General features: G+C 46.4%; 2 protein-coding genes across 13 annotated transcripts in view; one reads left to right on the forward strand and one right to left on the reverse strand.

Moving 5' to 3' along the window:
- The window catches only part of HOOK3 (hook microtubule tethering protein 3), a 139,909-nt gene extending 132,783 nt beyond the window's left edge, over nucleotides 1-7,126 (reverse strand). For all 6 annotated transcript variants that reach the window (XR_007474572.1, XR_007474571.1, XR_007474573.1 and 3 more), the window contains exon 1: nucleotides 6,921-7,126. Coding sequence is in view for 2 of the 6 variants with exons in the window: in XM_049704190.1 (XP_049560147.1) it covers nucleotides 6,921-6,977 (57 nt within the window). In the remaining 4 variants the exon portion in view is untranslated. The remainder of the gene's footprint in view (nucleotides 1-6,920) is intronic.
- Nucleotides 7,127-7,199: 73 nt separating this feature from the next.
- The window catches only part of RNF170 (ring finger protein 170), a 28,011-nt gene continuing 21,047 nt past the window's right edge, over nucleotides 7,200-14,163 (forward strand). For 2 of the 7 annotated variants that reach the window (XM_033415369.2, XM_033415370.2), the window contains exons 1-3: nucleotides 7,354-7,494; nucleotides 10,707-10,836; nucleotides 12,947-13,090. In XM_033415369.2, coding sequence (XP_033271260.1) covers nucleotides 12,954-13,090 — 137 coding nt within the window. In that variant the 5' untranslated portion in view covers nucleotides 7,354-7,494; nucleotides 10,707-10,836; nucleotides 12,947-12,953. Of the gene's footprint in view, nucleotides 7,495-10,706; nucleotides 10,837-12,946; nucleotides 13,091-14,163 lie in introns of all 7 variants that reach the window. The other 5 variants (XM_033415372.2, XM_033415373.2, XM_033415371.2 and 2 more) reach the window with 3 other exon arrangements.

Raw genomic sequence — 14,163 nt, forward strand, 5'->3', positions numbered from 1 at the left:
AAATAAGCACCCACTTTCATTTTACAGTTGCTGAATTCATCTCTTTCTTGTAGGCTTAGAATGAAAAAGACCACAGGTGAGGGCCACACCTCACTCATCTCTTGATCACCAACCTGGCCCAGAACAGCCCTCACTGAACACGCTCTGCATGTAAACTAACTCCACCCCCAGCTTTGCTCCTAATCTGCTGGCTGTGTGACCTTGGATATGCCACTTTACCTCATTTCATGTCAGTTTTTCAATCTAGAAATTGGGAAAAATACCTTATGGAGGGGTGTGTTGCTTAAAGAGAAAATAAATGGACATTATGTATTTGTAAAAGTCTTAAGCAGCACTTCCCAGACCTGGGTGTACACCCGAATCATGTGGGAAGTTGAAGAAGACTGGGAGTCTATTTTTAACAAGTTCATCAAATAATGCTATGTGGCGGGGCACTGGTTTGGCATTTGGAACCCTCTGATCCAAAGGGTTCTGATCCAAACCCACTACCAAATGTAAAGGATGAAAGATCAGAAAACTGCCTCTGGCCAAGCATAAGGAAAAGCTCAATAAAGCAGGTAATTCAATAATGCAAGTAATTTACTTGTAAGACTCCATCTGTTTCTCTCTTGGGACTTAAAACTATTTTCATTTTGATTTTTTAAATGTGGCTTCCAAACAATTATTTTCTCTGAATTGGCTCTTGAGGTAAATAGTCGCTCATGAAGGCTAGAGGATGTCCACCTCTGCTTTGAGATAAAGGTAAAGCAGATCCCAGAGAAACTCTCTCTGTGGAGTTTCCTTTTGAGGCGATAAAAATGTTCTTGGAATTAGACAGTGGTGATGGTTGCACAACCTGCGATCATACTACAAAGCACTGAATTGTGCACTTTTAAAAGAACTTTATGGTATGTGTATTTTAATTTTTAAAAAAATCTCTCACCTACCAGTTCTCATAAATTCTGAGTTAAAATCTACAGGGTGTTTCAGGACAGCAGTAAAAAAAAAATTTTTTTTAATGTACTTATTTTATTTATTTTTGGCTGTGTTTGGGTCTTCGTTGCTGCACGCAGGGGCTACTCTGTTGCGGTGCGCGGGCTTCTCATTGCGGTGGCTTCTCTTGTTGCAGAGCACGGGCTCTAGGCGTGCAGGCTTCAGTAGTTGTAGCATGCGGGCTCCAGAGTGCAGGCTCAGTAGTTGTGGCTCACAGGCTCTAGAGTGTGGGCTCAGGAGTTGTGTGGCGCATGGGCTTAGCTGCTCCGCGGCATGTGGGATCTTTCCGGACCAGGGCTCGAACCCGTGTCCCCTGCATTGGCAGGCAGATTCTCAACCACTGCGCCACCAGAGAAGCCCAATAAGTAGAGTAAAATTTAAAGATAATTGCACTTAACCACATTAGGGCGTGACACGCTGCTGGAAGGGTCATAACCTCTCTTTTAATTCCAAGGAGCTCTATTAACACCATCCAACTTCCACCTCACCTTCCCCCACAAAAGCATGAGAAGGGTAATGCATGAGATCATCTGGAATTACTACCTCTAGAGTAGTGATTCTCAACCAGGGGCAATTTTGCTCCCTATGAGACATTTTTAGTTGTAACAACTAAGTGGGTGCTATTGGCATCTAGTAGGTAGAGACCAGGATGACAGAGCAGTGCCCAGAACAAAAATGATCCAGCCCAGAATGTCAGTAATGCTAAGGTTAACAAACCTTGCTCTGGAGCAGTGGTTCTCAAAGTGTAGGCCTCAGGCCACTAAGAGCGCCACCTGGAAACCTGTTAGAAATGAAGACTACCAGGCCCTAGCTCAGCCCTACTGAATTACAGACTCAGGAACTGGGGCCTAGCAGTCAGCATTTTAACAAGCCCTCCAATTATGCTGATCAATACTAATGCATAGGAAACATTTCTTAGTGTTAAATTGAATGCAATCAAAACATAGGTGAAGTTTCTTGTCCAAAGCTACCCACAGTTAGTAGGAAGCAAAGTCAGGATTTGAACCCAGGTGGTCAAATTTCAGAACCTATACTCTTAACTAACATGTCATATTGGCCCTCAGTTGGAAAAAAAAATTAAAGCTTTAAAAAATATACATGCTTTTGTATATCTGATTCCTTTATTCCTCCATTAGAGGACCTAAGAGTTAGGAAGGACAGAGAGAATGGAATGGGGGAGATACCACCCCAAAAATTATACTCTCCCTAATTGTAAACGCCAACATGCCATTTTACAGGCTGTTAAATATGAAAGTTACAAGGATATGTTAATGTTGCTGGGTTTCCCAGAAGAAATGTACTGAACCTGTGTGGTCATGATTCTTGCTCCACTTAGCTTCTTGCCATTAGTTGGCGGCATTCCAGATTCTTTCTGGTTTTTCAGTCTCTTAAACCTAGGAAAGAGCAATCTTTCCACGTACCATTCAAGAAATTAGGCTTGACAGGTGTAATAGGTAGGGCAGATTTTTGCGTCCGGAGGCTCAGCGGCCATGGCTCACGGGCCCAGCCGCTCTGCGGCATGTGGGATCTTCCCGGACCGGGGCACAAACCTGTGTCCCCGGCATCGGCAGGCTGACTCTCAACCACTGCGCCACCAGGGAAGCCCTAGGGCAGATTTTTCCTAACAGGTAAGAGTACATTTTGACTCAGAGGGTGGGTAGAGAGGTTAAGAGTGGAAACTTTCCAGCACATCCTGCTGAACTTTCTTACTGCATAAACTTTGATTCGGAATTTAAGCTTAAACCATTTTCCCTTGGTAGGATGATACTTTGTCTCTTAACAAGCATTCCTCTTTCAACAAAGATGGGGAACATTTGGTTCTTGGGCTAGTAACCTTTCTGATACAATAGCAAGTTATCCAGCATTTGGGACACTGAGATGTTCCACAGAAATGAATTCTGCATAGGTGGCTAATAGGCATCCCTCTAAGTGCCTGCGTTGTTATTTTAACCATTTCTGGTGGAAGAACTTCTAATATGTACTATATACCTCTGATCTCAAACTAAATGCTGGGTAGTGAAAATAAACTTTTATTTGATATTCAGGATCATAATTATGATCTTCAGTAACTGAATGTGGAGGCTCTTGATGTATACAAGGCTGTCAGCTCAAAGACTGCCCAGGCTGAACCTTCACCTCTCCGGTCTTCTCTGTCACTGACAGCTGCCTGCATTTTGCTGAATGTGGCAGTTACCTTCTCACTGGCTGTGTGCAAAGTAACTGCACAACCAAGTTGGCTAGAACTTTATGCAAAACAAATTATTCTAAATGGGGGTCCTTTCTTAGGAATGTATAGGATACATTTTCCCCCCTTACTTTTGGTTTTGGAATTGTGTTCAGCATTCATCTGGCCTTCAGCTATGAGGGGAGCTACTAGAGTGAATGCACATTTTCAGCTACCACAGACACGTTCCACATGAACATTTATTCTGCTTTTCTTTTTTAAGTATTAAAAAACATGTATTCTTGAACAGTGATTTGGATGGAAGTAGTATTCTGAGAAACTTTTTTTTTTTAAGGATAATGAAGCTATTTTAGTATTATTTAAAATAAGAACAACCTTTAAACCATATGAAGTGGGCAATAGGGGAGAAGCACGCCTTCCTGAGAAGGGTCCTCCGAGAAGGGTCTTCTCAGGGGCAAAGGCAGCAAGGGTGGGTGGGCAGGAGAGAGTGCAGGCCTGGACGTCAGCGGTGCTTCCTCGGGGCGGGCTCTGCAGGTAGGAGAGGTGGCTCTGGGGCTTGGCAGCTCCTGGCTGGAGTGCAGGGAGCTGGCCTGGCGGCCCGTGCCAGTGACTCTGGCAGGGGTAGGGCAGGGGTCAGCTGGGTAAAAGAAATGTGGGTTTGAGTGTCAGGAGGAGGTGGCCTTGGCTCTCAGGACTCAAGGGGGACGTCAGGCTACAGGAGGCCCAGGCCCGGGAGTGCTGATCCGCCCCCATCTCTCCAGCGAGGCTCTGTGAGTGTGCCCTGGGCGGGTGCGGGGTGGGGGGGCCTCACAGCAGGGTGGGCGGCAGGCAGGGAAGGCTCAGGCAGGGCTGCTGTCAGGCCGGGGCTCAGTGTCCTCTTCTCGGAGGCGCTTGCACCCGGAGCAGATGCTTCTTCTCAGAGGCCCCGGCCTGGGCACAAAGACAGGGACCACTCCATTCCTCATCACGGGCCGGAAGGCCGACAGCCTGGGCTCGGGGCTCTCAGACCTGAGAGGCCCGTCGAGCCGCCTTTGTCCTTCCTCGCATCGGCTGAGGGGCCTCAGCGCGGCCTCCTTGGCACAGGGGTCCGGGGACTCCTGGCTGGGCGGACACGTGGACAAGCTGCTTAGGCTTTCAACAGGGGCGGTACGGATGTCCACCAGGCTCTGTCTCCTGTGTGGCAGGAGAGGCGGGCGTTCCACTGGGACCTCATCGTGAAACCGTTGCCATGGCCGGAAAACCCCAGCCCCGAGGAGGTGCGGAGGGGCGGCCCGCTGGGAAGGCGCCTCCAGCCCTGGGGCACCGAGGACCCGCGGACCGGGTAGTACTTCCAGTTGCGCAGGGCGGCGGGGAGCGGCCGCCTGCTGCGGAACCAGAGCCCGTGATCCTGGCGGCGGCGGCGGTAGCACAGGATTGGGCGCCCGGCCCGGCCCATCGGGCGGCAGGTGCCGCGGGCAGGCCCGGTCCATGGGAACCATGGGGACTGGCGCTTCCGGGCATGGGCTGGCTGCGTGGCCTTGGCCGTGCCCAGATACATGCTCAGGTTGCTGCCCATGCTCGCGGGTCAGCGGGGTCAGACCTTCGACGGGCTTTGGCTTCTGGGCGGCCCCGAAGTCTGTAGACGCGAAGCTTACGGCGCTGAGGCGACTGTTGACATCGGGGTGTGGGACGGTGCATGGGGCGTCGAAACCTCTGGGCACGAGGTCCTGCGCGCGCCAGGCTGGGGCCTCGCGGACCCAGCCGGGGCCTCGCGGACCCGGGCCTCGCGGACCCGGGGCCTCGCGGACCCGGGGCCTCGCGGGGCGCCCCTGTGTTCTGAGCACAGGGGATATTCTGCTTTTTATAACTAAAAGAACAAACCCAGCGTTTAACCTCAACTTTATTTTGAAACATTTCAATGTACAACGTTTTAAAATGTTTCCAAATTTTAGAATTGTATACCTTTGTTTGAACTCTGCCCTCCAGTTTTGTCATTGATAATCTCTTCCCCAGAAATTTTCCTGGATGAGCCTTCCAGTGAAATTTCAAAAAGCCTTTTTTTCTACAAAACCAGACTCCTTGATCTCTCTCTATAGCTGATAACCTGGATTATCTCTATTTTTTTAACATTTTACCAGATTTTAAATAGATGTGGCCATAGTGTGCTTCTGTTAGTACCCCTTCAAACTTCTCTCTGTGATTCTTCCTCTGTATTTTTATTAGCATTTCTCACCCAAATAACTGCACTGACCACCACCTTCTGGCAGATGCCCTTCAAACACACCTCTTTGTTTCCGTGACTCGTCTTTCTAGACTTTAAACAATGTAACCCTACTTCAGATTCAATGTCTCCTCATCTTTGCCCTCTTGCCTTTTTTTTCTAGCACTGAAGGAGGTACAGACTCAAAAATGCGTATCTTCAGATCCTCAATCTTCTGTTTACAACCTCTGCCAAATCCATTCCTTCCACAGTATCAAAGAATGTGGTAATTCTTTCCTTTATCTCTCCCCTACCTAGTCAAACTTTGGCCACATTATGCAGCTTATCTGTTTCTTCTCTTCTCTAAAATGCAGCAGGGGAACCCATTTCCCCACTTAAGTCGGAACCCATTACAGTTGTAAGCTGTATGTTAACTATATATTATTGCAAACGATTTGAAATGCCAAGAATGCCCTAATACAAAAGTTACTGAATAGATCAAGCTCTATCTACCCTTGTACATATTCTGTTTCAGAAAACATAATTTGATTTGTGTCATAAGCCAAATTGTGAAAATCTCAAGACTATTTTCATTATGTTTGTTCCAACCAGCCTAGGACACTGGCCCTCTAAGCATTCCACCCAAATGTCCCCACACAGGGCAGTGATGTCTGTACTCCAGGGATCTAAGCTTATCGCCCAAGGCACCGCTAAACTGAATCTGTTTGGCATCTGTGTCTTACCTTGCACATTAATACAAATGCTGTAGTCACCTCCCTAAATAGATTAGTGCTGCATTTTAAAAGTGGTATTTAACGTTTTAGCAATGAGTAAAAGGAAAGCTCCCCAAAGAAGCACCAGGTTTATCCTGTAGATACACACACAGGCACAACCCTGGAACTGACACCGCACTTAGGGAAACACACAAGCTTGGATTTACGTCCACCTGTACAAGAGGCTGCTAAAGGCACGACTGTTGGCATTAGAACGGAACACATATTTACGTGCACATGTGAGAATCTTAGTAAGCATTTGATAATTTAAAATTAGAATGGCATAACGTTGCCCCCCAAATGTCGAGTCCCACTACACCTTCCAGACTTATTTTCACCTCGAACACCTTCCCTAGGCACCTCCACGCCGCTCACTTTCTCCTCTCCTATCGCGGAGACGGGGCTGCGGGTCCTTCTCCTACCCTCCGCCCTCCCGGCAAGCCCTCTCCCCCCCGCGCCCCGCGCCGCTCGCCCTCCAGGGCTGCGCTGTCCCGGCGAGCGGGACAACAAAGGCGGCAGCGTCGGGCCGGGGTCTCGGGTGCCCCCCCCGCCCCCCGGAGGCGCGGGGAGCCGCCTGGTGACAGCGCCGCCCGCACCCGTCCTCGGCCTCCGCCCGGCCCCGCGGGCCCCGCGAGTTTCCCTCGGACCCGGCCGGGCCTCCCGCCGTGGACTCAGCCCGCACCGGCGTCCCGGCCCCCGCCCCGGGCCCCGGATGTGACGGCACCGGCGCCCTTGGCGCCCGCCCGGGGCGCGGGGAGATCCCAGGACGGCGGCCTGGGGGAGGGGGCCTCCGGACCGCGTCGCCACCTACCCAAGTGAGGAGGCTCTCGCACAGCTCCACCCGCTCCAGGGACTCCACGTTGAACATCTTCCCGCCCGGGCTCGCGGCCGCCCTGCCTCGCCAGGAAGCCCGCGGCTCGGCCCGGGGCTGCGTCCGAGGGTCGGCCTGCCCGTCCTCCGCCCGGCCGCCGACTCCGTCCGGAGCTGGCAGCGGCACCCGCAGCGTCACCGGCGCCCCTCCTCCTCCGGCCCGTCGGGACCGCGCGGCACCGCGCGCGCGCCCGTCCGCCCGCCCCGCCCGCGGACCTGCAGCCCCGCAGCCCCGCAACCCCGCTCCCGCCGAGACCCCAGCCCGGCCCGAGCCGCAGTAGCCCAGCACTGCGCACGGCCGCGCCCGCCGCCCGCTGCGTGTCGCCCCCGCGCGCTCCCCGCCGGCTGGTCCCCGCCGCGCCCTCACGGAAGCGCGGCAGTGCGCGTGCGCCGTGCCCGCGCGCCCGGCCCGGAGGAGGCAGCCAGTGGTCGCCCGCGAGGGTGGCGGGCAGCCCCGGAAACAATCTGTGCCCTCGGTCACCGGGAGCTGGCGAGGTGTCCTCCACGGTGCAGAGGTACGCGCGGCCGAGCGCCGGCGGGGCCCCGGCCTGGGCGGGACGGCGGGGCGCCTTCCGCGGGGAGCCGGGCGGCCCCGGGCGCCGGCGCTGTGAGGCCGACGTGGCGGGCTCGGGTCGCCGAGGGCAGCCCGCCGCTCCTGCTCGGGCCGCGCGGACCTCGCAGCCCCGGGAGGCGGGGGTGGGTGTGCGGCGCCAGCCAGCCCGGGGGACCGCGACGGTTCCCGGGGCCTGTCCTTCCTTCCGCAGTGGCCAGGGGGACCGGCCTCGAGCTGCCCCCGTTCCAGTGGGTGAACCTCTGCAGGGTTACCGATGAATCGTTAGGCGATACAGCATGTGCAGAAAAGTGTACACAACGGACATGCCTAGAGAGTAATTAGGAATAAAACAGGCAGGTAAAAACAAAGAGAACTGCCCGTACCTCAGGAGTTCCTCCAGCACCTCATGTTCCTTTCTGAGCATCGTTCCCTCCCTAGACTGACTTTTATGATGTTCACTTTCTTGCTTTTCCTTATCTCTTTACCACCTACGTATGCATGCCTAAACAACATAGTTTTTCTTTGCTGTTGTTGAGCTTCAGTCAGTGGAATCACTGTTATTTTATAGCTTTGCATTCATAGTAAGTTTGTGTAGATCCATAGGTAATTTTCAGTGCTGTCTAGTACTCCACTGTATGAATATAACAGTATATCCATGCTACTGTTGATGGGCATTTTGCTGTTCCAGTTTGGAGCTAACTAAGAACAATGCTATAAGATTCATATCCCTGGAGACTAGTATCAACGTGTAAGTTTCTTTAGCGATATGCCTTGGAGTCCTGGGATTGTTGAGTTATAGGTTGTGCGTCACTTTACCAGATGATGCCAAACTTTTATGTGGGGTGCAACAAAGTTAACTTACCGGGACACACCTTTCTGTGGTTTGCAGTTCCTGGAGCCCCCTTTCCCTGTTAAGACTAGGTTTTGTCATTGAGCTATCAGAACTGCCAAGACAGCATTGAGTTTTTCGTGATGCTTTTCAGAGTCCCAGTTAACAGATTTTTCATTGTGTGAATGTAGAAGATCTTACCAGAAGTCTTCTCAGTGGTCTTTTAAACATTATTCCCTACACCAAGGGCAGAGAAACCTTTAGAAGTGATAAAATGTACCTCACCTGCCTTCGTTTGGTGCCTCTGGACCTTTGTCAAACCAGAGTTTCTACATTCCAAGCTAGGTTATCTCTGTAAGGATCCCTGGCACTTTAAGTGAACATTACCCTTGTTAGGCATGTAAAGTCATCAAGTCAGCCTGATGCCCGTGTAACCTGTCTTTGGATGTGGAGCCTTGTTGGAAGGCCTGTAATGGGTGAGCACCTTCACGCCAGCTGCTCTGGTTTTTAGGACTTTGACACAGTTGACCTCAGCCTCCCTTCTCAGGTTTGATGGCTCACCCACAATGCATTTGTGCATGATGTGCAGTGTTCTTGAGATTTCATTCCGTAGCTCCAGTTACCCTCCATGAAGGAAATTATATTAAAAACTTCTTGAATGTGTGTAATTGTCTGCAGAAGCCATGTGGCCATCATGTTTTTACATGAGTTTGGGTAAAAAGACATGGAGTTTCTCCTTTGAAGTTACGGAATTTCCTATATTTCCCTTATTTGTCTGTGTTGTTTTGATTCATTTTTCCTGAAAGCTTTGGAAAAGACCAAAGAGAGGTGAGTGGCACTTGTCTTAGCTGTCTCCTTACTCCAGTTAGTTGGAGGCTAATTCTCATCTACAGCTGTTTATCACATTCAAGTAAACAGGGGAGTGTCCTTCACCGTAGTGTGCCAAGTTTATCCAGTTTCCCAGGGAATACATACTTAGAGCTTAGATCAAAGCGAGCTTGAGATGCTACTTAGTGTAGCTGTAAGGAAGGCATGGCCACGTCTTATCATGGTTCTGCAGATTCCTTGAGGGTTGTTAATAATAGTAATCAAAATATTATAGCTTCCGTTAATTGAGAGCCTGTATGATGTACCAAGCAATATGTAAGTGCTCTACCTTTGTTATCATGAACTCCACAAAACTAGAGTGGTTTTGTGTGTTTTTTGCCAAAAAAAGTGGTTGCTTGATATAGTTCAAGTTAATTTTATGTATTTTACACATGAGGAAGCTGAGACCCAGATTTTGCACAAGTACACAGTTGTCTGACTGCAAAGCTTATGCTTCTTCAATGTATTAAGCTACTCAGTAAGACTTAGCCAGCTAAGCATTAACAAAGCCAGTGCTGGAAATCACTCCCCCTTCCCTCAATTATCAATTTTTCTATCAATTATCAACACCGTTTCCAAGATCTATGGTGTTTTGTTTCTGTAAATCTCAAATAGTTAACAACAGAGTACTACTAACTTGTTTTCATTTGATAGGACCCTATGAAATAGATTAGATGCCATGTTTTATAAATTCAATAACCTTGCTTTGGGGTTTCAAGCGAGCAGCATTTAGTGCAAGGCCCCTGCAACATGTAAAATCCCCTGTGCTGCTCAGCGGGGTAAGAGGTAGCCAGCGCAGGCGCCTCCCTGTGCCAGTCACTGAGGTCTGCAGAGGGCACCATCAGGAAACTGGGAGGGTCTAGGGTGCTCTGCAAGAATGGTACTGGGGAGAGACGTCTTAAATATTTGAGCACTGAAGTCTAATTTTCATCTCTGAAGGAAGGAAGCAGACACTGGCTTCTATTTTTATTGCTAAAGTAATACGTTCTTGAAAAGAATTCAGACTATAGAACTGTATCCTGGGAAAGGTGAGGATCTGGCTCTCCCAGGCCTGCTCCCCACTTGTAACCATTTTAACCTTTGGTTATTTAGCTTTCCTGCCTTTTTTTTTTTTTCAATTCCAGAAAGCTCTGAATCAGAGAAATGTAGTGGTGGAGGGAACTTAAGAAATCTTCAGATCCAGCTTTCATATTTTGCAGAAAATGAGGGGTCCTAAGAGATTAAGCGGGGTCCCAGTTGTGGTAGCAGAATTGGAGGTAAACTCCGGGGCCTGCATGCCATGCAGCGGGGCTTGGGCTTGTGCTGAGAGCCTGTGCCCTTGGTCCAAATCAGCAGCATTGATTTGTTCCAGATGAGCAGACGTTGGAGGACTGAAGTTCAGGTTGACATTGGAATTCATTTTCAAGATTGGGGTATAAGGTCAACTCCTCAAGTAGAAAATTTTATTTCTTTTTATTGTTTATCCCCTGTATTCTTAGATTGGCTTCTTTCCAAACTGAGGTGGTGGCATAATACCTCATTTTTGAGCCAGCAGCACCTGCAGTTCCTTTTTGGACTCCTGTGATAAGAAAAACTACTGGCGGAAGTTAACTACTGAAGCCCCGACAGGTTGGTCAGACACCATTAGTAGTTATCCATGTGAGGGCTGGGATTTCCACGTGGCAGGGAAGTGCAGCTGACCTTTCTGTTCCTCTCTGAGACTTACCAGCAGTCTCCTCCCTTCCTACCCTCTCTCAGCCTTCAGTGTCCTTCAGTTCTTCAGTGTCCTTCAATTCTAGTGTCCTTCAGTGACACTAGAATTTGTGGCAATAAAAAGTAACTCTTCATTTCAACAACTTTGGGAACTTTTGCTATAAAATGATGCAAATAACATTACATGGTCCTGCAATACTTAAAGTATCCTGGATCTCTGAGTTCTTGGATATGTGAATGAAGCAGCGTCTGAAGGGTGTAATTGGTAGAAGTATGTCTTTATACAGTAGAATATATATATATAATTTTGATTATTTTATTTTTTTATTGAACTATAGTTGATTTACAATATTGTGTTTCAGGTGTACAGCAAAGTGATTCAGTGATATGAGTATATATATATATATATATATATATATAAAATGTATAGAGTAGAATTTAGTCACATGATCACTGATTACACTTGGAAGGACATAGAAACAAATGTAACCCATTAAAAAAAGAAATAGTACAAAGTAGTGAAACAAATGTAACCCATTAAAAAAAGAAATAGTACAAAGTAGTGAACTCCCTAAATGTACAGCTAGGAGAAAATCCTCCGAACTGGATTCAGTAATTGGAGGCTGGGACTCTCCACACAGGATAACATTTTGCTGATCTCTGAGCAGATGCAAGTAGTTCTCACTGACAGGACTCCTGACAGCCACAGCATCTTCAATTTAAAAAGAGGAAACCTGACAACATAAAGATCTAGATTGACTACATGGCCCACCCCAAGATTACTTGAGGCTTTTTTCTTCAGTTTCATTTGGCAGTTCATTTGACTCTTCTTTTGAATAAGATACTGAGGTTAGAGCTCCTTCTCTGAGTTTCTGGTGTGTGCTTTCATGAGGGATACTTGAAACCTGTCATTAGAAAGTTCCTGATACATCAGGCCATTACCATGTGTAAAGCTGATGAAAGCCACCTTTGATCTGTTTGTTTGCTTAAGTTTCTTCCATGAGAGGTAATTTTCTTACTAGCAGCCAGTTCAGGTTCTTTTCAAAGGTGTTAGACTTTCACACTCAAAGTTTCCTTTTAACAGAAACTCACCTGATTAATTATGATATTGAATAAAACTGTTTTCAGTGCAGGACATTACATAAATACAGCTTAATTATGATTAGTCATGTATATTTAATTGAATTTTATTGCCTTTATTTCCCTTTAGGTGTCTTACAAGATTTTAAGTAACTTTAGTGTTTGCCATCAGAAAAAAGTAGGAATAACCTGTGATATTTGGACTCTGATGTGGTTGGACCATCTCCCCTCATATCTATAGAAATTGGGTATTACCATTTTCCTCTAGTTTAGTGTATGGGAGGGAGAGTTTCATATCCTCCCTTTTCTCTTCATAAGGAAATGCAGCCTCAGGGTGATTCCATATTCCAGGCAGTTCCCAGAATTCTGAACCATAAACTGAGCTTAGTTCCAAGTGAGGCTAATCGTTTTCCAAGCAACAGAATTTTCATTAATTCAAGTAGTCTCAGTATAGCTATAAATGTTCTATAGCCTCCATGTCTTTTACTTTTCAAATTACTAACACCATAGGTAAGGTAAGTCACTCCTATTTAAACATGTATTTATTAGGTCCTTCTGTGTACAGGGCAGTATGCCAGGTAATACAGGAATATTTACAGAAGAAGACAATATATTTCCTTCCGTATCCGTACATGGTACATTCCATGACGCACATTCAGTGCCATGAGGGAGAAGAGGGATGTGATCTATGTGGAGAATTTATTTGGTATTCAGGAATAAGAAAAGAGCAATTGGGCATGAGAAATGTCTTTTCTTCTTTAATGATTTTAAAGAACTCATTAATGGGGCATTCCCCACTGGAGATGTACTTAATGCAACCTACCTCAAGTGGGTGCTACAAAAAAATACATATATCAGAAGTCAGCTACATTTATATCGTTTTTATTAATATATTTCATTTTCACTGTGTCGTTTTTAATTTTCATCTTATCTCTTTTTCTTTTAGACCTGGAATGGCCAAATATCAAGGTGAAGTTCACAGTTTGAAACTGGATGATGATTCAGTCATAGAAGGAGTAAGTGACCAAGTACTTGTGGCAGTTGTGGTCAGTTTCGCTTTGATTGCTACCCTGGTATATGCACTTTTCAGGTGAGACTAAAGGACAAAAGAACTTAAATAATACGTATTTCCAAGGGCCACTGACTTTCTGACTGCTTCTAGTAATGTTTAATACTTAATATTAAAAGCAAGTAATAAAGCTGATTCACTTTGTTATAAAGCAGAAACTAACCAAAAAAAAAAAAAAAAGCAAGTAATGAGTTCAGTGATTGTATATATTTACGAAGGTATTTTATTTTCCACTAGGCTCTGAATGCTACTGTGTATTTTTCCCGTCATCAACTGTCTAGTCAAAAAAATTTAGATTTATCACCCATATTTTGAATAAAATGTTAATATTTTCTGTTGGAGTATCACAGTTTTAAAATGTAATTTTCATAATTGAATTCATCAACTTATAGGTGATATAATAGGTGCAAATATATTTTCAGTGTTTAAATGAAAAAAACTGGGACAAAAAAATCTTGGACAGTATGGAGGGATTAAGATTAGAATTAAAATTGCTGTTATGTAGGATTAAGTGAATTAATAAATGTGAAACACTTAGAACATAGGGTTGTTGAGAGGATTAAAGGAGTTATTACTGTTATAGAATTACTGTTATAGAATTACTGTTATAGAATTCTATAAATTACCGTTATAGAATTACTGTTATAGAATCAGGAATACTGTTTAAAGGTCTTAGACGTCTATGTACCAATAAACAGAGATAGCGTAATAAAGTAGAAATTTAAGTATTAACACATGGAGATAAATAAAATTTTGTATATAGTGTTGAAAACAGAAATGACAAAAGTATAAAGTAGAAAAGGGATTACAGTAATTCCAAAAAGTACAGATCTGTTAGTTTCTTATAAAAATTATAGAAAGTATTATTAAACAGAATATGAGCATTCTCTTTTACCTCTGCATGGTTAGTTTCTTATTAGGGTGACATTATCTTGATTTCAGTAGAGTATTTTACACGGTACCTGGTGATGCCCTTGTGGACGTAGTGGGGAAATGATGACCAGATGACAGCAGATTTAAGTGAGTTTATAACTGGTTGACAGATCATTCCCAGGAGTGCTGACTAATGTTTTAGTGTAAGCCAAAAAAGAAGG

This window comes from Orcinus orca, chromosome 21, assembly GCF_937001465.1.
Source record: "Orcinus orca chromosome 21, mOrcOrc1.1, whole genome shotgun sequence".
In the NCBI taxonomy this organism is placed as follows: Eukaryota; Metazoa; Chordata; class Mammalia; order Artiodactyla; family Delphinidae; genus Orcinus; species Orcinus orca.